Here is a 27,298-nt window from a genome sequence, read left to right on the forward strand (position 1 = left end):
ATGTAGTCCAGGTCTTAACATAAGCGCATCACCATCTGCGCATAGATATCACTGAAAACAGTGGGGGACATACCGTCTAAACAAAATTGCCCTTTTTTTGGTACATAAAACCATGAACTGGGTGAAACTGAACGCTATGACATATACTGTAATATACAACTCTAATAACAGTCTCTGGAGATTTTTGCTTAGGAAACAAACCTGCTGTTGCAATACAAAGACCACAGGAAGGTTTGGGGTCTCCACCTCCCTCCCCTTTGCCACGAGCTGTATCAGTATACTGTAGTTACCAACTGTGAGTAAACTGTGGGGGCTTTTTTGTTTGTTTGTTTTAAACTGGCTACAGCTTAAATATGTGCAGAAGGCTAAACAAAACATCCTGCTACTGTATGTAAAGGTTGAAAATACTGGCATATTATCAAAGAGCACAGTATCAAAACAGTTCCCCCTGGCTGCTGAAATAGTTAAGACTGTTTAGAAGGTAAAGTGAAAAGAAGGCAGCGTTAACTCTTTAGCTGCTGTCTCACCATCTGTGAAACAAACATTGTCACACCCCAAAAAGCACTTAGGTAGCTAAAAGGATCAGGCTATTACCAGTACCTTTAAAGTGACAGCTGTATCTAACTGCACTTGTCTCTTAGCATATGTCCTCTCTTTAGCTATATTTCAGAAACTAGTTTAAGAACTGAAACCCTTCAATTCTATTTATTATTTTTAGGTAGCACTTGAAACAATTGCGGAGCAAAACTCTACTTTGTATTCTTTTAATGCAAGGCACATTCTTTCTCTCTAACTCCCCAAAGTGATCATTCATATTTACAACCTGGGATATACAACATTTTTTTGGTTTTAAGCTCAGATGGTAAATATGCTAGATGCATTGGTAAGGAAAGGAAAAAAAAACCACCTGTATTAACAATACTTGTTCATCAAGGTGACAGATTTACTTATGTATTAAGTAGAACTGCTTTGTGGCTTTAACCAGAAGACCTTTACGTATTCATATGTGATACAGATACAAGAGAAGTGTAATTTGCTGTAAGGTAAAATATAGGAGCTGTTTAATAGCGACCAGGGAGACTACTCTGAGGAGTTCAGTTGCAGAAGTTCAGGACCTAGAGTCAAATAAAACAGAAAACGCACAATCTAACGGCATATCAAATGGAATGAAAAATGATGATTCTGCACAAACAGGCATTAAGGTTATTCAGTATTTCACAGATCAATCAGTTAGGCCTAAGCTTTGCAGTACGCAGCAATCTGAGAAATCACTGGAGCGTATGATGAAGCAGCCAGCTGTGCTATGCATACTATGTAACTCGCCAGTAATGTGTATTTTTTCCCTTTTAAGGTCCATAGCAGTAGAGCCGAAAGCTACTTCTCAGGCTGGACAGGCTGTGATGAGCACTTCTGGCTAATAATACGAAGTTGCACAGGGTTTTAAGATTAGTTAATCACTAACTAAGCACCCACTGAAAAGATGCTTTAGGAGAAACGTATCTCGGTTTTGCCATCAAGTGCTTTAAACTCCTTTAGCATGTCTATTGTTGCATCAGTTTTGGTTTCCAAGACCCTTTCCGGGAGCAGCCTGTAACGACCGTCGCGGAGTGGCGAGGGCCGGGAGCCGAGCCCCGGCTCTCCCAGCGGGGCTGGCTGCTGTCACCGGCACCCGTCCCTTGCTGTGCCATCCCCAGCCTCCCCAGGGCAGCCGCGGGACCCGCCGGCTCCCGCCGCGCTGGGAGGAGGCAGCCCCGCGGGGAGGGGAGGTAACACCTCCGCGGAGCCGCAGCGCCCTCAGCCCCTGCAATCCACACGCTTCTCCGAAACTCGCCGTGCTCGCCACACGCACGAGCCCCCGGCTCCCCGGGGCGGGAGGCGGCGGCCGGCGTGCTCGGGCAGCACCTGCCGCCCCCTGTGCCCTCCTGGCGGCGGTGAGCCATCCCGGTGCCCCAGGCTGCCCCCGGCCACTCTGCATCACCCCGTTCGGCCGCTGCTGGCCGCGGGAGACGCTGGCGGGCGGCGGGCTCCAGCTGCAGCGAGCGGTGCGCTGGATCCGCCGCAGCGAAGTTCTGCGGCAAACCCAACCCGTCCCTCTGCCCGTTACGGGGCTCTCCCTCTCGGTGTTACTGAGCCCCGCGGTGCCCGCACATGGCGGGTGGGGGTCGCCACCGCAGTGACTGGCAGACCCGACGCGCTTACCCTCATTTTCCTGGGCGACGTGTACATGCGCGGGGACAGGGGCGGCAGCGCCGGCGGCACCGCGGCTGACAGCTCTGCCCGCCCGCGGCGGAGCTGCCGCCCGCCCGGCTCCGCTCCCGCCGCCCGTGACGTCAGGGCCCAGCGCCGCGCCCGGTTGGCTGAGTGCGAGCGTGGCCGGTTCAAACGGAGCCGAGTCAACGGCGCGGGGGAGGGAGGGGGGACCGGGGGTGAGCGCTGTGCGCTGCGAGGGGTTGTCACCGCGTTCCTCGGCACTAGGCTCGCTGCCTCGGCCGTACTTCTGTGTTTGATTTTGTTCCCTGTTTGGTCGTTTTCCCCTAGAAAAACGTTCCCCAGGTACCGCGTGGCTCTCCGAAAACTCCTCACCTGCGTGCCCCCTCCCACCTGCGGTGGGCTGCGGGGCTCCCATCCCATCATCCCATTCCCCGGCAGCTCCCGCGCGCGGCGCAGCACAGCATAGAGGTGGCAGCCGGCCAGCCCGGCTCCCAGCGGGGCCACGCTCCTCACGCGGCGCGGCCTTGTGCAGGGCGGTGCGGGAGACGTGGCCCAAAAGAGTTGGGACGCGGTGCTTTCCCGCTGTTAAGCTGTTTATGCGGGCACGCGTGGTAGCACCCGCCGTAATTGCTGCAGCACTGAAGGGATGCCGCCCAACCCTCCCTGCTAATTATTGTTTTTATTCTTCTTTCTGCCAGAGTTGTTTCTCCTTCCAAATTGCCCAGGCCAGTCATCTGATAGCTCAGGGCTGGTCATAAACTGCAGGGCTGGCAGTGGACCAGCCCCTGTTGTTTCATACGCAGGCTTGAGTGCATATCTAGAGCCTGATCTCCCATGGAAACACTTGGTGGGTACATTCAACCACCCCGCAATCTCCCTTGCCTCTACCCCTACGAGCAAGTGAGGGTTGCCATCTTTGCAGCCTTCCCCCACATGAACGTACCTTTCCCATCCTGTTTCTCATTTTACTTGAATAGGGATGTTTTTGTGTTTGCCCCATTGTATCCAGGCATTCATTAATTTAAAATTTATTATTACACTTATTTATCTAATGACTCTGTTTGAACATATAGCAGAAGGCTTCACTGGTTTCCATGGTGATTAACGTGGGAAAAGCCTTTTTGGAAGTAAGCATGCAAGTATGGTTTAGGTGGGCAGGGCAGATCAGTCTGGGAACATGCACATACGCAAAAGTACAAGAAATATATTCACATTTGCTCACCATTTGAGGACAAGCACTGTCATCCATTCTAAACACGCATTAATTTTAAAAAGATCTGGAGCTACTTGTCATCTTTACTGCTCGCATACTAAATTCCTTCTTGGTTTCCAAGCCTTAAGAGATCTAATAGAGTTTATTTTCCTTATTTAAAATGAGATTTTTCTCTTATACAAAAACTTGAAAAGTCAGTCTTTTTCCTCCCTGCTGAGTTTGCTTCGCTGTTAGTCTCATTCCCATATCTTAGCTGTACTCCTCTAGAGGATGCAGGTGTTGTAGCAGATCTGATACCTGTTTACTCTGAGGCTTTCCTCAGTTCTTACATGCTGCCTGCTTTGGACACCAAGGAAGTCCCAGGTGGTATGAGCTTTGAATCTAGTGGTCTGACCTGCTGCAGTACCACATTAGGATGTTAGTGTGAAACGCTAGAGGAGGGCATGGGACAAGTTTTGTCAAGTCCTATTCAAATGTCTTTGAGATCTTTATAAAAGACTATTGAAAGCAGGAGGTAGGAATTCATAGGCTAACCCTGTATAATAAACATTTCTTTCTGACGGCTATGAATACCTTCTAATAACTCATTTAATATTTACACATAAGAATAACCCCAGAAAACCTACAAATAAGTACGCATGAAAAACAAGTATCAGATCTCGTTCTGTTCCTGTGCTAATCTGTTTTCCCACCTTACTCAAATATTTGCTGAGACTTGTAGAAGCATACATCCATTAATCTTAGCAAAACATATGTAGTTAATTGAGCTCTAGTCACAGATACAATCTGCTGTAAACAACAACAACAAAAAAAAAAAAAAAAACCCCGTGATTTTTTTATTTGCTTGGGGGTTTGTTGTTTTTTATTGGTTTTCTTTTTGACATCAGACATTAGATCTATCCTGGCATTGCAATTAAGAAATGTAGGAACTTAGAAATGTTCTAATAGAATTAAGGAAAATTATACTAGCTAGGTACGCTCTCTCTTCTCTAAGAGTCATGTATCTGTGCTCTGGTCTATAGGCAAAATCATGTAATACCACTGCACAATAAGCACCATGAAGAGCACCTAAGGTTTCTACCAAGGTTTGGAATAGCTGACAGACTGTACTTCTCCAGAGTACAGATTGCAAAGGAGCTGATTCCTGCCATAGTTGGATAAAACCCAAAGTAATATACGTAAAGACAAAGGGCCAAGACTTATCCTGTTCTCTGCAGTTCCTTATGTTGTGCTTATTGGCACCATATCAAAGTGTTTTTCCATACTCCTCCATTCTGCAGTCCAGCAGGTTCTGTTTAGTTTTTTTTCACATGTATACGTAAAGGAGTGTGTATATTTCTTGTTTATATACATACCTATGTTTATGTATATAAATGTTGGGGGGATTGTTAGAGAATGAAGTTTAGGGAAACGTATTTGGGAGGAGTACTGTTTTATGTAGTCTTGCAATGTTGTCAGAAAGGTAATTTTTATAAATCAGGGAAGCTGAAGACCTAAATTCAGCTCGTATAACATGTAGCAGATGAATCATGTTATCCTTTTATTTCCATTTCTCTTTCTGTGAAGTGTGGATGATGACCTTTAGCTATCTGTATTCTGAATGTTGAAATCTGTTGATACAGAAACTCTGTCAGGTCTAATTATTCTTGTAGTTATGCAAGCTCTGTTCCTCAACAAATTGCATTTTGGAGATGTTTTCATGAGGTATTGCCTCATGTTACTGGTGGGTGGACCCCAGAGCAAGTTTAATCAGCAGAGCCTGTACTTGTTCTGTAGCTTGCTTTTAAGGCAACGCTGCTGTGGTTCAATCCAGCTAGTCAGAGGAGTATCTTGCTGCAGAGTGAGTCAGCAGCAGCCATACCATGACTGTCTTAACCTTGAAGGTTGCTTCAGCCTCGGAATTCATCTGTGAGATGTTGATAAGGATGTTTTCGCACTGGTGTGCTTAATTCATATATTTTTCACATCCAGAAAGTAAGTTTTTGCTTTACTATGTCTAACTACAATTTCCTAGTACAGTTGCATCTCCACTTAAGTGGCAAGTTGCTGGTCAAAAACTTAGTAAAATGAAGGAATATTAGCAAAGAAAAATGGGTGAAAGTCAGGGAGAAATTGGTTGGAGAGTGAAGATTATAAAGTTAGATGTGAGAATCGGGGAAGAAGGTTGATAGTTTTTTCTACTGGTCTTAGAAAACAGCATTTTGGAAATGATTCACTCAAATGTGTGTATATATAAAATGTAACCATACTTATAAAAAGCAAGTAATTACAAATGTCATTAATGCTGATCTGAGGCTATAACCTCAAGTATAAAGGGACTCTCCTAGAAATTCTTTCTTTAGAGTTTTCATTGCCAAGCTACTCAAGTCGGTTGTTAGTTACCTTCCATACAGATCTGGTTATTATTAACATTTAGCTGCATCTAACAGAGTATGTCAATATTATTTAAAGCACTGGCATCTGCAGTGGGGGGAGCAGAGGGACAACAACAGAGGAGTTGGCATGGAAAGTGGACTTCATTGAATACAGCATTCTTCGTGGTGTTCATTAAATAACAAAATGGGATCAAGTCTTCATCTGTCTCTTCCCACCCTTCTACATAGACAGTAGGATGAATTAGCACATCACTTTGGTCTTTGAAGCACAACTTTTGGTTTTAGCGCATAGCCTTTTTTCTTACTCTGAGGTTGAAGCTGAACTGCTTACCCAGAGATCTGCAGGCCTTGAAAGTGGCCAAGGTATGGAGAGTTTACTGTATTTGCCTGTTACATTTTGCTCCACTAGTACGTTATACCCGCAGAGCAGTATGATGCCAGAAACTGTTTTGTATGCGCATCACCTTTACAAGTGTAGTTACAGCAGTATATGCTGGTTCTAGCATTTTGGAAGGCTTTAAGGCATATAGCTTAATACTCTCATTTAACATGAAAAAGAATTGTGAATTAAAAATGCACATTCTATTCATGGGGCTTATTGATTGGTGGCCTTGGTTATAGACTCAACTATTTTATCTGGTCCTGAAATAGGGAATTTGTCCAGGAAATACCGTTAAACTTCACAAATAGTAACAACAGGGGCCTCAGATGGGGCGTTTGCATGGACACAAGCTAGTATGGACCATTTGTAAAAATTTGTAGTTTAAGGAGTATAATGTAGGTAGAGCTTCAAAGCCTTGGGCAAATTTCTTTAGGGAACATTAGAGTTTTGGTCTTATTTGTAGGGCTGCACATATGTTCAAGATTTCCTTGTTGCATACAAGTTTTAAGATTTGAAAGCTGTTCTCAAACCACTTTTAGATAAATTTGAAGATTTCTAAATTTCAGAGATTTGATGCTGCAGAATAACTTGATGGCACATTAATAACTTGGCAGCAGATGGGAGTGGGAGAAAAGAGTTTCAAATCATGGTTCTGAACTGAGCAAAGCTTTTTAAGCTTGAGACTGAAATGTGGTTGTACGCTCTAACCGTCAGTCTGTGGTTATTATTGACCATGCCTTTGTCTCTCTCTCTGACCTGGGGCATGATGAATCTTTACACTTAAGTTTTGTCGGAGCCAATGAATGTTGTTGTTTGAAAATGGCATTTTCCATTCTTAAAATGTTTTGCTGAAGAGGTCTTGACCAGCTCTATCCCTGAGATATCCAGCAATTTTTAGGGCAAACCAAGCTGAAAATATAAGAACAACTTAGATGTGGTTCATCACTATGTCGATTTTCAGTTCTACCTGAAAGGGAAAACTAGTTGTGGAAACTCAGTTACATATCTGCAGAGCAAATTATGTTTTCAGTGGCATAAGGTCAGCACTGTGACACCATTGAGAATAACTGTTTGCTGAGCAGTGTGAAACTGGTTTTTTCACTGATGCTCAGTACTGCAGCTACCCCTTGGATTGAAAGGAAAGCTCTTCCCCAGGATTTAGAGAGGACATGGTGCTAATCCCTAGGTTTTTTGTGCCCCTGCCAAAACAGGAGATTTAACATAATCTGACACAAGTTGCCTATGATACTGATGTGTGGCTGTTAATTAGTGACTGAGATTTTAATGGTTATCTTGGCACAGCTGTCTGAAGAAGTTCACTAGTGTAGTTAGTTTGGTTCCTGATTTCACAGATGCTCCAGTTGTAGAATTGTGTAGTTTTTAGGAATTCATCTTGCCTGCTAGTTATGATTTAAAGTATATCCAGTTGGGAAACAACACTGTAATATATCATGGATGTCATTATATTCTTGATTGGTGTGGATGAATCAGCTATGGTGAAAAAGGGAGCGTGAGGTAAAAAGGGGTGATACTCCTCCTTTGAATCAGTGAAGTAGCATCTTGTAGGAATCTGAGGAGAGCTAGTCAGAGAGTGAATAAAAATAAAAGATCTTAGAAAACAAGATAGTTGGCCTAGCCTGCTCTGCTTAAAGGAACTGCTACAACTTGTCATGCCTAAATGACAATTCAGGCAATCAGGGTGTAGTTGAACAGCTGCTTCTACTGTAGTTGTAGATTTCTTCCATTCTTATTCATGTTATATGTTTTCTGGAGATAATGGAGTCTGCTCACTCTGTCTCACGTTTTCTTTTCCGAGAAAGAACAGGAAGAGCATTAAAAAAGCTGGTTTTAACGTTTGTAATATGGTCTGGTTTTGGCTATAATGTGGAAGAACAGATGTATGTTAATGTAATATGCACTCTTTTTACTAGTTTTATTTAGGGTCTTTTTAAGCTGAATATTTAAAAGCAACTGATATTCTATTTTAAATTGAGTTCAAGCTTGGGTTCAAGATGAAGGAGTTCTGGTCTTATGCTAGCTAGTGTGTCCTTCACTTGCATATTCATGCTTGCTTCAATACCAGCTATTCCAAGAATGTGCCACCGTGCAGAAAGTGAAAATCAATTATGCCAAGAAGGGAGCATGTACATACATCAGCAATTTGGTGCCCAGGGGAAGAAAAATCTGCGTGTCTGCTGATGTCAATCTTCTTGATATGATATTTTTGTAAATGCACATGGGTTGCTATTTCTTTTAACCAGCTCAACAAGAAATAAATTTATTTTTAGCGTTGTAAGCTTCAGGGCATCACAATTAGTAGATTAAAATTGCCAGTCTAACAAGTCAACCTTCTGTTTGCTTTAGCAGAATCTACGACAGCAACATTGTTAGCATTCCCACAGGTATTTTGAAAGATTCATTATGGTCAGTGATGGGTTCAAATTTTTTTTTTTTTTTTTCTTTCCTGTTTTCAGTCTCTTTGGTTTTACAAATTTTATTTTACAGCTGATGGAAAGAAATGATGGCCTGATGAGCTCATTTGCAGTAACTGTCTTGCAGCTGTACTAGCGTACAAACAAATTTCTATGAAACGTGTGATGTATCTGTCTTACCTGAAATACTGATTCAATTTCTGTACACAGTCTACTGCTTGGATTCTTTGAGACAGCCAAGAAATTCAGCAGCAGTTATTAGGGAAGTTTTAGGGTAGGCTAAAATCTACTCAGTTTACAGGGCAGTTAACAGTTGTTGGTTTAATTCTAATAACTTTATTTAGAATAGAATCAAGGTATTATTATCTTAATGATATCATGAGCAAAAGGCATGGAGAACATTGAGAAAATAAAGTTAAATATAGTTAAATTTTAGCAAGAAGTTGTAACCAAATTCAGCATTCAAAAATTAATGTCTTTACAAAAGCATTTTGATGAATAACAAGAGCTAGTGAACAGATGGATGAGACCCTAAGCCTGCTTAGAAACGTGCGTGTAGATGAGACTATCAGCTACAGTGTGTTTCAGCATAGTTTGAGCTACTTGGGAAGGACTTGCACTATCATATCACAAACATAGTGAATAAAGAAATATATATTGAGTTGATGCTGAGCAGTACAGAATATAGGCTATTGTCTCATATATATGTATATTTATCCTATCATACATATCCTAGGACAGAGCCTCAGACTGTCCAAGCATAAATTACTGAACATGAAACACCAAAAACCCAGTATGGTCATTTTTGCACTGGATTAAGCTGAGGACTAATCTGCAGTTGAACAAACCCCCTGCTATATATATGCATGAAAGTTGAAAGTAAAAGAAATAAAAAATATATATAAATTCATTCAGCTGCCTGTACTACCTGTATGCTAGTGAAATTAACTGAACAATTACTTAGTCTTCTGTTTCGCTAAAGCATCCTGACATAAATCAGTCAAAGAACTAATATGACGGAGCTATTTTGGCCCAGCCCTTTATGACAATGTCTGCATAAGGAAATAATAAATGAACTACAAATTAAAAAAGATTGAGTATCTTTCTGGAGCTTTTACTTTCCCTGAGCTCTGTATTGATCAAGTCACAACTCAGATGATTTATGATGTAAGAGCAATGTGTGCCTTGAACCTGTTTGGCTTTGCCATTTAGGGCTGGCACTCATCTGCAAGATAGCCGTATCAGAGGATACTGGTTTTCAATAATTTCCATTTGAATATATTTTTTTCAGAACATTTATTTATTCTGATGTTGGTTGAATACTATTTATTGGATTTCTCTGCCTTTTCCAAGATCATTGTACCAATATTAAAGACCATTTAGGGAGGTTGTTTTATTATTTTACTTCAATGTTGCAATATATATTATTCCACCTCTTTTCACCAGAAGAAAAATCAAGCAGTACAAACCAAATATAGTAAATTCAAGAGCCCTGTATGTTCTGACGTGTCTGGGTTTCAACCTTACTGCTGCTGTTTGCCTTGCTCCAGTGGCATGAAAGAGATGTCACATCATCTAGCAACTTCAAAGGGGATTCCCCAGGCATGAACATGTGGGAAACTTTAAACTGATATTGTTTTCCCCAAGGGAAGCTTGATCCTTCTGGTGCTTGCATGAGTTCCCTATTAGACCAGGTTCTTGTGTCTGCAAAAGTTGTGCATACAACGGGCAGAGCTTTTTTTTACTCTTAGCTCAGGAGACTTTTTAAAAACTAATCTGTATTTGTTTGCTGGTCTTTATATATATATATATATAAAAATATATATTTATATAAAAAAATATAATTTAACTATATTTTTGATTTGTGCAGGGATGCCAAAGCTTGCTAAAGTAAATAGTCATGTTGGTGAAAGATTTTTGGAACTACAGTTCAGAAGTCTGTAATCTCTGTAGAATTCCAAGAATCCTCCTGTGGTTGATGCTATTTTCCTTGTATTTCCTGCTTCCTAACTACCTTTTTTTCTAGACCTAGACAGGATAGAAATGAGTCCAGATTGTAGCTGTATCTGAGGAGAGCAACTATGGAGATGTATAGGCTGGGTTTGTGAAACGGATAACCATCTGTAAAAAATGGCTGCAATAAAAATAAATGTAATGAAGAGTTATTAAGTGGTGTTCAGAAGAGTGACCTCCATTTGTTTAGGAAAATATAGTCAACTCTGCTTTTTAGTTTTCTCTCTGTAAACGTTCAAAACAAACTGGCATCTCTGTACATGCAAAATGTAAAATGTTATGTAAAGCTCATGCTCATATATATGTATACATACACATAGATTACATAATTAAAACATGTAGCAACAACAAAAAAGGTTTCAACTACTTTGGGTAGCAAGAGTGAAAGCCATTTTCTGCTGCTTAGTCCCCCATACCTCCCTGCTGTTCATATATGTCCTGAACTGATACACAGTTATCCACAGTCTGAGCGAGATTTGAGCTGGTGGTTTAAAAGCAGCAGCTTTCTATGTCATGGCAGATTTCCTGGGCAGTCTATTCATAATGCCCTTTCCTAATTACATGGGAGTTTTGATCAGGTAGTAGTACTCTTACATTTTCCTGTATTCAGGAAAATAACTTCAGAGTGCCTTGCCTTCAAATGAAGCCATTTAATAGTAATGACTTAGCAGTGTTGTGGTACTGATTGATAATTTCAAAATGTTCACCAAAACTTTTTTCTTGTGTAGGAGACCAATTCTTTATGAGCATTTTATAGTTTCCTCTTGTCTCATTAGCAGTTCCCACAGAACATGTACATAGCAAAGGTGAGCTAGAAATCCTAAATTTACCAGAAGTCCCACTGGGAGTTAGTAGTGCTATAGATTTAACTAAAAGGAAATCAAACAGCCTAATGCTGAAGTAAAAAATACAGCCTGGTTCACATGAAGTGTTGTGAATGTATTAAGTTACTTAAATAACTATCTTTTCAAATTCATTAATGAAGTCTAATAAAATTTTAACCAGTGAGATATAAAAATGCTTTATTGTGTGCTTTTGGTGTAAATGTTTTATAGACATACATTAATCAGGAGAGTTCTCTATCTAACTAGAGACACTATATTCTTTCGTTTTATGTTGTTCCAAGAATGATTATGAGAATAATATTAAACATTATAGACGAAAATCTCCCATGATCACGTGCCAGTCTGCATTGCATCACTTAGGTATGTAGACTGAGGAATTTCTTGTCATATTCTGTGTTGTGCAAGTGTAGCCCATAAAAGGGGGGAAAAAAATTGCATTATTCCTACTTCTGTGTTTCTTGTTGGATCTACTGTTTCACTGGCATAAAAATTGGGTGATGCAGGAGAAATTTGAGACTATAGAGGCACTCAAGTGTTGGCAGTGTAAACATGTCTGTTGTAAACTGAGCACAATCCTGCTTTATGCCCTTAGTAGATGAAGTCAAATGCCTACCCCCTCTCACACCTACATCAACTGAAGAAAGGTTTGTTCAAGTGGAGCAGTTGGTTCAAGTAAATGGAATTGTGACTCTAAAACAAAAAATGAAAAGCACTGTATATACTAATGTTTTTATTGGTGGTTAATTCCTAAAGTAAATGAAAGCCTAGAATTGCCCTAGCATTGCATGATATAAAAAACAATAATTCATAATAGCTAGTACATTAGTTAACTTTTATAACAGATGTTCTATGAATTTGTTGAAATGTGTGCTTTACTGTTTTGTAGTTCCCAATGAGTCTATTGAGTGATACATTTTGTTGTTGTTGTTAAAGCTTATTTACTGCTACTAAAAATCTACAGAATATTGGATTGGTTTATGTAGTCACTTTGTTTTTACGGTTTGCAAAACAATAGCAAACTTAATCTGAAGTAAGTGAAAAAAGGCAACACAGGATTTCAACAAGGGCATCTGTGAATAACAGTACAGATAACTATGCACAAACCATTAAAAATCATCTCTGGCCTGTTGTCAGTTACCCTTGCCAAAACTGTCAATAACAAGGCACTGTGTGTAAGTGCCAGCCATTGCCTAACTGGAAAGGCTTACTTCAGATCACCCACAATTACAAAGAATGATGAAGATACAAGGTAGATAATGGAAAACAGGTCCCTGTTAAGAGTACAAAAACCAAAGAAGGAACGATGTGTATCATGTTCTTACAATCTGCACTATCATGATCATCTTCTGAGATGCAATCTTTTTCACAAAATTCACAAAGTGAAGTAGCATTGCAGGAATATAAGGCAGTGATGGAGTGCACACTGGACGTCTTTATCTGGAACATAACGCAGACATCCAAGCAATAATAACTTCTCCAACTAGAAGCATTACTGCCTGGAAGTCATTTAGTCCTTAATTAAAGTGTTAGATTTTCACGAAATTAGTAAGCTTTCTGAAATTAATGGAAATAGACTGCTTAGCACCCTTTGAGGATCTGGGCTAGTGTGTTGACCTATGTGTTGGATAATGAACCTCCTAAGATGCATCTTTTGACCAGAATCAATTCCTAGGCCACTATGGTAAGTGACAAGGGTTTTGATAATGACTATTTCTTCTGAACAGCCTCATTAACAAGTTAGAGGAAATTTTACAAAAAACTTTGTTTTCTAATATTATCCCAAAACCATCTGAATTGCATCTGAAAGCAATTTATAACCTGTCACAAAACTCTGTTTTGACATATGTTTTGTGAATTGAACTTGTGAGGATGTACCATTCCAGTGTATCTGTTTAAGGAAGCAGTGTGTTGCTTACCTGTTTCACATATTCACAGCTAAGCTAAACTTTCATTTTTATTCTGCTCAGCATTACTGTTGCTACTAAAACCTAATACATTATTCATAACTATTAATTTTGGCCTAACTTTGGAGATAACTGGAATGTCTCCAATTGTCTTATATGTTCACATATCAGAGAGCGTCAAGTCAGCAGTCAGCATTGCTGTTATGGTATATGTATGTGTGTGTTTTAAAGAGTGAGGAAATACTGTTCTGCTAGTGATTCCCCATTCTTCTTCCAAAAATGATGGACGATAAATTCCTAATGATCTTATAAAAGGGGTGCCATAGTTAAGCATGTCCAATGATGCAGATTTGGGTCTTAGAACAAAGCTCACTAGAGGCAAAAGGATTCATCTAAGTGACTTCAGCAGGTTTTACAGAAAGCCCCAAGTAAAGGTTGATTTTCTGTGTTACCTAATCACTCCTTCCCTTTTGGTGCTGCAAGACCATTATGCAGAAATAGTCAACACTTCCAGATATACTAGGTATCCTTTATTTGCTTTTCTTCTACTAACACCCGTTTCCTCCTTTCCCCCTCCAAACCTGACACAAATTCAGGTGAAACTGCTAAGGAGTGAAGTGAGAATTAGAAGATATTTACTGTTGAAGTGGTGGGATGTGCTGGGTAATTGTGTACTGCTTGGGAGGATGCAGTGTGCAAGGTCCTGTTTTGCTGAATTAGCCTTTGATGCACAGCAAGTTTATGGCTTGAAATGCCACTGGTTTCCTAAAAAAACCCTGAAAATCTAGTGAACCCTAACATGTAAAGGACTAGTGCTTTACATGTTATGGCTAATTTGCAGTAAGCCATATTACTCTTTCTTTTGGCAATCACAAGTCACTATTTTCATTACTGAGCTAACTCGTCTTTTTTTTTTCTTTTTACCACTGTTTTTCCTTATAATCCCTTCCTTTACATTGTGATGATACACTTGACTTTTGAAGTCAGATTCTTTATGTATTGTGTTTTAAATGCAGATACAAATTGTCTCATCAACATGCCTCGCAAAAATAAAAAATTAAAGATTTTACCTTTTTTTAAAATCTGATATACTATCTCTGTCAAAGTGACTACTAATAATCTACATACCTAGGAGCTCCCAAATCAAGATCATACCACTTCAAATGTTACAGCACTGAAGTTATGACCCATAACAATACACATAGGTAGTACTTAGATTTATGTTGAAGTTGCCTGTTCAGTTTCTTAGCAAGGTGTCTACTCAGTTTAGAAGATTTTTTTTGTCTTAAATATAATAAGGCAACCTTTAACAGAAGCATCAAGCTGGCAATACCATCCTCAAAACTGAGTTTTCTGCTAAGTTATCTGCTTGCATTTCTGATCGCTTTGAGAAGCATTCCTATACAGTTATGGCAAATGTCCCAATATCATCTTTCATAATCTTTTAATGATAATCTGTGTTCAGCTTTCAGCTGCAAAGGACTAAAAGAACATTTCAAGCCCACACAAAGTCTGATGAGAGCTTGCGGCTGTTTACAATTTAGAGCTGCATGTTCCCTGTTGCAGCAGTGAAGATGGTCAGGAGTTTATTTATTTAGTATATTTTTTAGCATTATTCAAATACAGCTGCTCTCCACCAGAAAGAAAATTGAAAATCAGCAATTTCTTTTCAGTTCAATGCTAGCAGAATAAATAAATTGGTAAGACTATGAGAAAGTAGGAGGGTATGGGTGGATTGAAGATGCAGAGTTTTCTTCTTAACATGTTGGTAACAATAAGGTGAAAAAAAACAGCCCAGGAAAGGCATCACTTACCTTGTAAGCTTTTAACCTTTCCCCAAAGGCCTGTCCTGCAAAGTCCCATTTTCAGCTGCCAGCATTTTTTGCTACTCATCTTTTCCTTCCTCTCTTCCAGGCATCTTCTTCCCCCTTCCCCCAATTTTCTATTAAAAGGAAAGCTACCAAGAGCTCATAAGTAACAGGCTCATGCTTTCAATCAAAGGAGAGAGCTGAATAGCTTTCCACTCAGACTGAGTTCAGCAGATCTAGAGTCAGGGCCCCTTCATTAATGAGAAAGGAATCTGTTCACCTTCTGAAATCTTTCAGCACTCCCTGAAGCTGCCTGAACCACACAAGTTGCATTTCTCATAAATTTCTCCACTCTGGCCATAGCTCTATTTCTCTCTTTCCTCCCTTCATCTCTTGAAAACCAAACATGCAAAGGTAATTTCCCTGGTCTTGCATAAGTAGTCTCTGAGGTTCCTGATCTTTATTTGCTCATTAAAAGATGTAATTTCAAATTAACTCCCTCCTTTCCCTGGCCCCAAAACCTTTGGTTTCAGTGAAAAAAATTAGTTGGGCTTAGAACTATAGGCAAGGAAAACTAACGTAGTCAGGCTTGCTAAGCATGTGCACAGTGCAGGTCCAAACATTGGTTTTGATACTCAGGCTCAGTGGTTTCCGCTCATAGTATTTTCACTGAAACCTCGTTTCAGTTCACACCAGCTGAGTTTTGTTTTGAGTTTTCAGGGGTTACAAAAAACCCTGGAAATTCAAATGTAAAGCTTTACTGGAACAGCTGCTGTTCTCTCTTTTGGTCCAAACTACATTACCACCTCAAATGTTAAAATCTCCTTAGCTCCTTGTAACTTAGCTCAGTTTTGGTAAAAACCTCATTATCTATATGTGCTTGTATCTTAACCTATATGTGATACATGCTTGGTTTGGGAGATTCTACTGGTTGATATTTTTTGCACTAATTCTATATTATAAATATTAATATGACCTCAACACCCCACCCCACTGGGAATTGCATGTTTTCATTCCACGTATTGTCAGAAATAAAGGCATTCTTTGTCATTATTTAAGAAAAGGGTTTGGGTTTTGTTTTTTTTTTTACTATGTCTGTATCTATGCTATGTCTGTACTGTTGAAGGAATAGTTACTCTCAAGGAGAGAATGAACCAGTGAGGAAAGACATCATATGTGACTTCTATCAGATGGGCCCCAAGCTTGCACAGGACAGGTATCCAGTTGTTATTCTATGGATGGTGTCTTATATAATACTTTGGTCCGGGGAACAGTGTTTTGGTGCCACGCCTGCTACAAGCACATATGTAAATGTAAATTACTTTGCTGTGACAAGTATGGGGGAAGATGCTTTGTGTGTGGGAATGTGAATTGAAAAGGAGTGGGAATTGATGAGAAATGTGTGCTTTATAGATTCAGTGTAGCTGAGTATTGGTTGAGGTTTTGATAGTGCCTTTGACATCAGGCAGCTTCAGTTGTCATTTCAATACACAAATTCAGACTGAATAGCCAAATTCAGAGTTCTGTTGGTCTTTAGATCCATTCCACTTGAGTTATATTTTTCTTATTAATGCATAACTGATAGTAAAAAATTTTCTGTTAATTTCCCTGGTGGAATCAGGAGAAAATGTCATAATATATAAGAAAGAAGAAACAAGCTTTTGAGCTCTGTTTGTTGCTTTATATTGATAGTACATACACCTCAAGTATATCATGATTAACTGAAACTGAAAATCTGTTTGAAACTCAGTGAAAAGTACCTAGAATTCTTGAATAAAAAAGAGATAACTTGTCAAAACAAGCTCTGTGGAATAAAAATTTTCATGGGAGAGAAGAACAACTAGAGATTGCTCAACTGGAGTACTGTGTATGTGATGTTAATTGCTGTGGGTGCTGATTGCTTGCTAATTTAAAAAGAAGTTGTGAGTGCTCAAAACCAGGGCATGAAGTATTGGCAGTAGCTCTCTCTGCCTGACAATCATGTAAAAGAATAATTTGTGATTGGAATTACAGATATAGCTGTAAGATTATAGGCATGAACAACTGTGTTTTCCTCTTCTCCCATTCCATTTCTTTTTGCTTTTCATGCCTAAAGTAACTTAATTGAGGATTGAAAATAATTGGATCAGAACATACGTATGAAGGTGTCCCAAGTGAAGGTCAGTAGCACTGTGGCAGTAATAAGTTGATGGTGCATTGCAAAGCACATCACTGCAGCAAGCGACTCAAGTCTGCCAAACAGAGTGCCGGTTTGTTGTGACTCAGGCACTGGCGCACAGGTTGTTCCTGTGTCAGTGGTGAATATCCCTAAGGCTACGTATTTGTGCTCCTGCTCGTGCCAACTCTTCCAGCTGCTCAGTGGCAGTGCCTGCTGGCATGCTCCATAGCAGCCTACACAGCAGAGGGGAAGTGTTCACTTCTGCTCTCCAGGCTTGTTTTTATACTAGACAGCAGTTATAGTTTATAAAGACAGTTTATAAAGTTTATAAAGGCAGCAGTTCTTTCCTTGCTGTTGTTGCAAATCAGGGAAGAGAGCTGCTGCTTGCCAGCACTGTGCTCAGGATGTGAACTCTAGCTACTCCTGTAACCAGGCTCCTGGGGTGGCTGCTGTGCTCCTTTAGCCTGCCTGGGGAGCTCAGCGTCCCACAGAGCCTCGTGCCTCAGTGCTTCCCAGCTGGCTGTGCAGCCTCGCAGATCTACTCTCTACTCTCTGCCTTTTGAAAAATTAGGAAAGCAAAGCTTTTAAAGCATAAAACTCCTCATCTCTCATTGCTTGGCGCTAACATGGCTTTGAAATGTAGCTAGTGTTCCCTTGTACTTCAAACAAGCCACTGAAACTCCAGGTTAATTCTCACAACACACCTATCACCGACTGATCTGTGTGTGCATGTGTGCTGCAGGAGTGCCTTGGGGCCCCATCACACAGCTGTGCCAAAACCAGGCAGCAAGGTGCAGCAAACCAGGCATCCTGGGTGCAGTCCCCAGCCTTTCTGTGTTGCATGTGGGGGAACTGAGGAAGACAAAAGTGGAAGCAGCTGGTCTGGATTACACATTAGGTGGATCGTGGGGCTGAAAGGAGGGCCTGGGTGGTCTGGAACTTCAACTAGTTGCCTCCTCTTTCTTCCCAAGCCCCCAGTGTCTTCTGAACATTTGACTTCCATTTTTCAGCCTTGCTTGGCTGGAAGTAGAGAGATCATTCAAGCCCCTTATGGTGCAAGGATCTGCTTTTTTTTCAGGGTTTTTCCAGTTGAGCTTGCCATGAAGAGCAAAACTCCTAGGCATAGCTGAAGTTCTTTGCAGTGGTTAAAACTGCATTATGCCCACAGCAAATGGCATGTTTCAATGACTGCTCGATTGTGAACTGTTCCCTGCAGCTGTGCCCGGAAGAAGTTTAGTTAGAACTTGCATTCCTATTTCAGTTGTCTGAGAGAGGCATCCAGGCTCTTTCACATTCTGCCCAGTAGAAATTAAATTAAATTAAATCTTACTGTCATCTGTCTTCTCTATTCTTATTATTTTAGAATTGATTAAAAGTTTGTTTACTGTCGCATGGGCTGCTCTGGATTTTCAGGTAGGCAAAGAATGTGATCCTTTGAATTATTTAAGGCTGTGTTGGAACAGTTACCTATTTACTTTTCTATTGCTACTAAATTTCAGAAAAGGCTAAGGAGGGGGATAAAAAAGGCCTGTGTTTATTCACACAGACAACTCTGCAAGTCCCATCATTGCCACACAGGAAGGTCCATCCTTAAACCAATTTAAAATTTGGGGCTGTGAGCCTTTGCTTTTTGTTTTGTTACCGCTGAGGTTAATGAGTCAATGGTCAGTACATTAATCAGTGACTATGGTGCAGAGAGTGTTGCTAAACTTGTGGTGAAATGTGAGCTTGCTGTCACCAGAACACAGCTTTACTAAGCCATCAGCAAGGTGGGAGAGCCTGGTAAGGGCACCTCTGCCTGGAGCACTGGTTTTGTGCTGATTTACATCTGTGTTTGTGTGTACTCTGCGTTTAATCTTCATTTTTATGGATTTCCCTGTATTCTTTAACAAGTCAGTAGCCTGCTAGAGTCTGTTGCCTAAAAATTAAGCTCAGTCATCAAATGGCTGATGATTGTTGCTTGGTCTGAATGGTGAGAAAGTATGAAGTAGTTAGGGTGAACTCCTCAACCCCCAAAGTTTCGGAGATATTATCTTTGCCCAGCCATAACTGAAGCTCTAAATCCCTCTTTACTCAGTCCATTGACAAGTTTTCTTCAGCACAAACAAGTCTTTAAGAGAGGAGCTGTTAGCAGAGTGTACAGCTTTTACAGTGCACTTCTGAGTCACAATATTGGAAAGTGCTAAACAGCTGTAATGCCTATCAATTTGTTGTTATTAATTACAAGAGGACTGCTTCATGCAGATTCTCCCTTTCTTTCATGGGCTTAGACAGCCTGACTTCTTTATTTACTTTTCCTTGTTTAATTTTTGATCAAAATGGGAAGATGCTGCTTTTATAGAGAGATCTGTCTAAATGAAGAGATTATTATGTATCTCTTTAGAATACACAAATCAAATTTAATGTTCTCATTCAAAGACTCTTGTCTCCTGGGTATCACCAGTCTACAGGGAAAGCTATTGCACTTTAATATGATTCCTGAACCATTAATCACACTGACTATAGTTTTGCAAGAGCCAAAGCTTTAGTTGCTTACAGTCCTTTCTCTAAACTTAAGCTATTTAGTTTAGAGAAATAAATATCTCTATTTCTCTGTCCCCACTCCTCCCTTAAGCCCTCCAGAAATGAAAAATGTAAGGGATACCAGTTCCTTCTGTCATTTAAGTATCCAGAGCGCTTTTTCTGTGGCAAAAGTAAGGTCAAAAGATGTGGGAGAAGGTAATACAAATAATGTGTCCAAACTAGAGTCTGGTTATAATTGGGAAACATTCAGTACTGTTGTCTGTTTTGTAGTCCTGAAACGCATGTGGATGCCCATAGTACAAGCCAGAGAAACCTGGAAATTGCTGTAATGTGTCCATAGTCTCTGCAGCTCCCAGGGTCCTGGGTACACTGCAGAGAGAACTGTGGTCTAGTCATACCCCACCTCAGGATAGCAAAACATTCAGCTGTTGCTTTGCTTGCTAGCTGTTGCTTTGTTGTCCTAACTTGCCCATCTCCCTTCTCTATAAGTAGTGCAGGCTTACTCTTCTAATTTAAAATTATTACCAAAGCTAGTGATAGATGTTATTCAGCTTTACCTCTGAATGCATCATCAGCATATGAGATAAATAATGTTATCCTTTATGTCTTACGGCTATTCTAGTATATTCTCAAAAATTGAGTGTGTGTATTGCTAAGACACAGTGCTAGTTTTAGGATACAGTTAATCTGTGTTGTAAGACAATCTATTACTTGCATTAAAAAAAGAAAAGAAAAGTAGTAATTTTCTTTTCCATTATTTCTTGGTGAAAAACTGTAATAGGATGTCTATCACTGATGATAAACATGCCCAGTCCCTGAAAGCAAATGAAGCTTTGGCCAGACTATTCCTAGCCTATATTTTCCTAACTTCTTGCCCTTTAGTGGCTAAATTGATTTGGTATTGCTTTTGCAGATTATTTCATTTTAAGACCTGTTTCTCATTTTAAAAACAGAATTAAAAATTGTATCAGAAAATCAGACTTACTTTCAATCAGTTATTTTTCACTGTCAGTTTCCTAACCTATTTGCTTCCTCCAGGGGCTTAAATATATGAAATTCTAAATACAGAGATAGGCAGCTTTTCTTGTATTTCTTTTCTTTTTAAGGGATTTTTTTTTTTGTTGTTTTTTTAGTGCCTCTGAGGCTGGACCCCTGGGGATTTCAAGCTTCTTTCATCCTCCAAAATGTCAGCAATTTCAAAAAAGTGGGTTTCTGTACACTTCTTTTTACATGCTCTACAGTACTTTTCAAACTTGACTTGCAAGCTCTTTCTCTGCAGGTGAGAAGGGAGTGTGGTCAGAGGACACATTTATACCTTAGACTCTCTGGTTGAACCAGTCACCAGGGAGAGGAAAGCACCCCAGCACAAGCTGTGCATAGTCCAAAAGTATGACATTGCTTTTTGCACCTCCATCCTCTTTTTGTGGCCTCCTGAAGTTTGCAAAGTAGCAAACTCATGCCGCTGAGAGTCAGCTTTAGGATGTCTTAGTTTTCTTTTATTGTAGTGGAAAGAGACATTTGAAACCATCAAGCAAAATCAGCTATATCAAGTCTATTTCTGTTGCAGTCTGTGATCTACACAGTACAAGAACTCACAGCCTTCAGCTAATGCTGCTTGTTTCTGGGTTACAAACTACTAGGTGACAGAGCTGGAGATTGTAAAGGCTTGTGTGTGCAAGTCTAGGGCATCTAGGCCAGACGATGATGGAGGATGAAGGGAAGCAGGGAATGAGAATAAATTCTGTTCCTGGTATCCAAACCCAGCAGTGATAATGAAGGGGCCAACAATTGATAGAAGAGGAATATACTTTAGAATGCTACAAAAGGCAGCTGGGCCACATGACTGGGTTAGTATGGAGAAGGGAACAAGGCAGAGAGCGGGTACATGCTTAGGGGAACAGTAGGAGATGCAGATGAGCTGGGAAAGTAGTATGTGTAAGGAGGGAATGCAGAAAAGAGTATGAAGAGATAGAAACGAAGAAGTGGATGAGGCCAAGTATGGTCTACAGTAACCTTTGACCTTAAAGCATTACAATAATTTAAAAGTTGTCAAAAGTTTTTTCCACAGATGCGTGCTGCATATTACTTTCTTAGAGGAAGGAAAGAAATTTCCCGTACCAACATGAATGAAGAGTTAAAAGACAAACGTCCTCTTAGATTTGTGGTCTATTCTGAGCGAAAATAAATGGCTGTGTTTAAAACAAAAATATCTGTATGCAACAAAAATATTCACATTGGTTTTAATTGTATATTATGATATTGAGGAATGGCCACCTTTTTCTTTCAGTCTGTGCTCAGGCTTTTCTTATTTAATAATAACGTGGTTCAGCTGTTGTACCGCATTTATTTTAATGCAGTGAGCAAGGGCATAACTGTAACAGAATTAGAGAATATTGTTTAACACTTCAGGGAAGGATTTTCAAAACATTTTTCCTTGGGAGACAACCTGTACCCTTCCAAGGAAAAATCTTCCAATTCTGGCTGAACTCCTACTCCCCCCCAAATTTTCAGCCCTTAAAGCATAAAAAAAATCAGTTCACTGTTCCCACGCAGTCCTCAGATGCTTGGTCCTTTAACATTCTCAAGGTGCAAACCATAGTTTTTGGGTGTAAAAGCTGTTATTGAATCTGAATTGAAGTCTGCACAGTAATAACCCACAGGCAAGATTCTGCAAAGCATGAAGATAAAATGTTTGAATTTTTTGGAGCTTGGACTAATCTTTATGGCTATAGATAAATGAATCTTGTTCAATTTAAGTATCCTAGAGCATATTTAAGGCAAATTTAATTAAACTAATCCATAATTAATTATTGTTCTTTCCTTATTATCCCTTCATTATTCAAGTCTTTTTCTATGGAACATTAATTACCCTGTCAAATCTTTCAGTAATATACAAAAAATTTCTATTTAAAAAAAAGCTAGGATTATATTAAGAGAAACTCTATTCATTTTTTTCTGACTGAAAAAGAAGCATGACCAGTTTAAGAACAGGAGGAGAGGATTTCTTGGACTTAATTTTGAACAAAGTTTAGCAGTTGTGAAGAGGATCACAGTAGCAACCTGGATCGTGTATTTTCATAGGAACATAAGGGTAATAACAGTTTATGTAGAACAAAATATCAGATTTTTTTCCCCTTTTGTTGTATGTTTTTCTACTCCCATGAAAATAAAATGAATACGGGATCTATATGCAATGCCCTTTTATGCTAAACTGGAATGAAATACACAATTTTTGTTCTGTTTCATGTTGCTTTATCCTTTGAAGCATCCAAGAAGCAAATTTGGAAGCTCATGTTTCTTGAGAGCTTGTGGTTCCCAGGCTATCATAGTGTGTATCATCTTATCTTGAGTAGTGTTACTGATTGTGACAGATGTACCACAATTTCCCTACTGCAAATAAGAATGTTTATTTTACTTATAAGATGCTAATTGTGTAGCTGTCATTTTGCAAAGCTGTGTGAAGATAAGGAGGGGAAGGGAACACTTGCAAGAAAGGAAAAATCAAACCATAGTTTTGGTGCTGTCAGAGGAGTAGGTGTTATATGTGGGAGGTAAAGGTGTAGGGAAAAGGAGTGACATTTACTGAACTTATTGCTCAGGCTTCTTGTAGTTCAGATGTGCCTACTGATGGTATTTGTAAAGTAACCCATGTGTGAAAGAGGGTTAAAAATGACCTTATACTTAAAAAGGAAAAAACCACCAAACCTCTAGCCTTCATTCTGTCTAAATCAAAAAATACATTTAGCAGTTCAGAGTAGTCCTTTGTGCCTTCAGAACTGTCAAATGTGTCACATAAAAAGGCTACATCAATGAAGGGCATGTATTATATTAGAAGTGTTTAATGCCAGTAAGTAAAGTCTATTGAAAATGTAAGAACAGGTGCAGGGGTCTTTAGCTATTGACTGCTACAGTTAGCTGAATGCCATATGGCTCAGTTGCATAGTTCTCTGAAATGAAGCATCATCAGCTATCCTGCATGTGTGTAATATCTAAAACTACACATGCTGAGGAAGCCAATTGATATAAGGCTCCACAGAGTGCAAATCTAACTGCTCTTTATTTACTCCTTAAATTTTTGGTGGGTGAAATGAACTAGGCAGCAATTTGAGCATGTTGTCATTTAATCCAGTGAAAGAAATAAAAATATTTGTGCTATTTTCATGCTATTAAACTCCCAAAGGCTAACAACTGTGAAGAAGATGATGTAATGTTTAGTTGTCAAGTTTGGGATTAATGGATTAGAATGCATAGTCAGTAAAAATCACCTCTTGTCACATCTATGCGAGTCCCATGAGCTATAACCATCTTGAACACCTCCATTGTTCCAGTGGTTTTCAATTTTGCTTCCTACTCTGTAGAATTTCCCAGGAGATGTGATGGGTCAGTAGAAGGCCAAAGGAGGACTTCAGACCTAATCTAATCAATATTGTGACAAACATAAAGAAAGAAGCTATGCCACCTTGGAATCCCAGTACATTTTATTAGCTCTGTTCCTAATGGGATGTGACAGCAAGGTTGATATGTGTCTCTTTAGGACAGGAGAATAGTTGTGCAAGGACTTGTGCAAGGATAGCTGTGTGACAGAAGGTAATCTAACTCCATGAGAATCACAGCTAAAGATTGAAACTTTACATGTCAGACATCAAATACTTATTTTAATAACCTTCATTTTCATGTGAACTGTTTATGCATTTATTACATGCTCCTCCAACATGTCATATGTATTAAAAGAGACTGTAACTTTTTCTTTTTCAGTGTGAAAGTTCTGAAATTGGGTTCATAAATTAGAAAGCAGTAGTCACTGGCTTTATGTGTATTCCAAATAAAGCACTTTAACTTCAGTCCTCTGTAGTGGTTTTATATTTAATTTTGAATGACACTTTTTTGCAATTATGTAGCTCTAGATCACTTGTTCAACCAGTACGTGACATTTCTCTGAGACTACAGTCAATGACACAATTCTTTTGTCCTGTATTTTGCTCGCTTAGTGCTTCTTTATCCTAAATTTAGCTGCTAACTTGGTAGTCTTCACTGATGCATTCTGGTGCACAAACTCAAATTTTTGGATTTGACAGTTTCTGTCCTTAATCCTAGTCATTCTAGTTCCTCTGCCCAACTTGTCTGTTGTCTTTATTGTTTCTGGGTGCTTAAGTGTTATCAACGTACTGTGATGCTACCTATGCTATCTCTACTAGGTTATTCTCAAACCATTTGCTTCCTCTGTCCCTTTACCCTTAACTTTCCATCTCAGGATGAATAGTAAATACTGTCAAAATGTTCTTATGCATAGAAATCCTTAGAACATGTAGACTATGATTTGGATATCTTGAAACTTGCAGATACTACTATCAAAACTATCAATATTGAGCAAGGACCTGTCATATCTGCTTCCTTTTCCATGGGGAGGTAACCTTTAAAGTCTTTTGTGAAAATTTACCAGTTTCTTAGCTACATATAACATTTTAATATGAAAAATTATATTGCTCGTTCTTTAAGAGCAAGCTGTTTCTGAATCTCATTTTCAATTACTGAAGTTTTCTATATGAGGATTTCCATAAATTGCCTTGATATGTAAATAGTGGTGAAAAGCTGCCTTATACTTTTTACTAATCCTGCAATTACATTTCATAAAGCCTTTATACTTTCCTTAGTATGAAACTAAACCCTCCTCTCACCTACTCCTTTACGTAACCAATGCATTAAAATTATGGACATGACAGCTAAATCCAGCTTTTAAATCCTAGGCATAGTAGCTATGTGCTATTGCTGCTCAGTGTTTCTTTCTAATAAGCTGTAAGCAGTATAATATCTTATTAGTTAATTTGAAAATCGTTTCTCAAGGGATTGCACGGCTTATGTGCATCAGGTCCCTACCAATCCACTTAAAGCTTAAATTCACCAGACTAAGAAACTCAGTGCAGGATTGGATCTAATTTGCTGCAGCAGAAACATTCATTTCCCTGTAAAGTACCAGGATAGCATTTTTGATCCAGAAGGAGTTAAGTGAAAACACTCCTGAACCACATTTTCTGAAGATGATAAATCTCACAAGTCTGAAAATAAGAGCTCTCACTTCCTAATTATTTTTATTTGTAATATACCAAAACCTGATATTTTTTTGATGTTACTGAAAATACTTTATGTTGCATAAGCTAGCAGAAGGCATATTTTGTTGCAATTCAAATGCCCTCTTACTCTTGGAATTTCAGTGTTGTTATTGCTTTCTGTTTATTTCATTGGTCAACTTGAGGGAAAAAAGGGACTGAGAAGGAAATCTTTGAGACAAAATACCTATCTTTGACTGCCTCTGAAACTTCATTATTGATGTTCTGGGGCCCACCACCTGAGTTTAGGATGGCCTGACCCCAAAAGGCAAATTCAAACATCTCTGGAAAGCTAACTTTGAACCTGTGTTTAGGGATTCTCAGTGTACTGTATCACTTTAAACCTGCCTGTACAATACTGAAACCATCTCACTTCATTTAAGTCAATGTTTCTGTCTTTTCTGGTATTCCACTCAAGAGTTTAAAAAAAAAAATCATGTACCACAATAATGTGAAATGTCAACCTCTTATTCCATTTCTCCACTACAACATTGTCTAAAGCCATCACAACATAATCTTCCTCATGGATGATATCAATTAATTACATACGATTAGGTATGACACAATACACACAAGAACCAATGAATTTATAAACTACATTACAGTTTTAAATGTGCTTTCTCTGTAACATAGTATTGAATTACTTTGACTAAATCATGTACAGCTGGATGTCTCTCAGTGATTGAACTCTGCCATCACTGCAGTAGCAGTACGTAGCATAGAGATGCTCTCATGCATCTCACATGCATTTTGCTCAGAGGTGTATATGCCTTCTAAAACACCAGGAGCACATGGAAATATATAGTATAGGGCACAGCACTGTATAAAACTTACCGGTGTCTTAAGGACCATGTAGTCTCACAGCTGGGGCACCCTGCACACCGGAGTCTGTCACTGCTTTGCGCTGCCACGGAAGCAAAGAGCTGTTTCACCAGTCCTCTTTCATGTCTACGTGCAGGCAAAGCGTGCTGGGGACTGTGGTGAGCCTTGTGTTTTCCATTACAATTATACCCCAGAAAAACTGAAAGTGCTACGGAAGGTGGCATGTGAGAGGAAATTCAAGTCTCAGCTTTCCACTACGTAGGTGTCATGCACTGGGCTGCTGGGTAGTGACTGGGAACTTCCATTCCTTTCCTTCTTGAGCTATAGTGAAACCAAGGCTGTTTTGCTGTTTTCTCTATGTATAGAGTTATGGGAATTGACATGCTAGTAAGACAAGTGTACAGATGTTGCAAAGAAAAGGAAGTAGGTTTTGGGCAGGCATTTCTGACTGGCTGCTTTCTTACACCATTGCTGCTAAAATTTCTCTCAAATTCTGGGCGATTTTTGA

General features: G+C 39.5%; 1 protein-coding gene across 3 annotated transcripts in view; it reads right to left on the bottom strand.

The window, feature by feature from the left end:
* Positions 1–27,298, bottom strand: part of RASGEF1A (RasGEF domain family member 1A) — a 170,686-nt gene that overhangs the window by 24,930 nt on the left and 118,458 nt on the right. The window contains exon 1 of one of the 3 annotated variants that reach the window (XM_030485963.1): positions 2,584–2,624. The exons of 1 other annotated variant lie outside the window; for it this stretch is intronic. Coding sequence is in view for 1 of the 2 variants with exons in the window: in XM_030485965.1 (XP_030341825.1) it covers positions 2,200–2,226 (27 nt within the window). In the remaining variant the exon portion in view is untranslated. Of the gene's footprint in view, positions 1–2,199; positions 2,298–2,583; positions 2,625–27,298 lie in introns of those variants that run through there. One more of the 3 variants, XM_030485965.1, reaches the window with a different exon arrangement.

Source organism: Strigops habroptila, chromosome 5 (genome assembly GCF_004027225.2).
Source record: "Strigops habroptila isolate Jane chromosome 5, bStrHab1.2.pri, whole genome shotgun sequence".
NCBI classification, from domain to species: Eukaryota; Metazoa; Chordata; class Aves; order Psittaciformes; family Psittacidae; genus Strigops; species Strigops habroptila.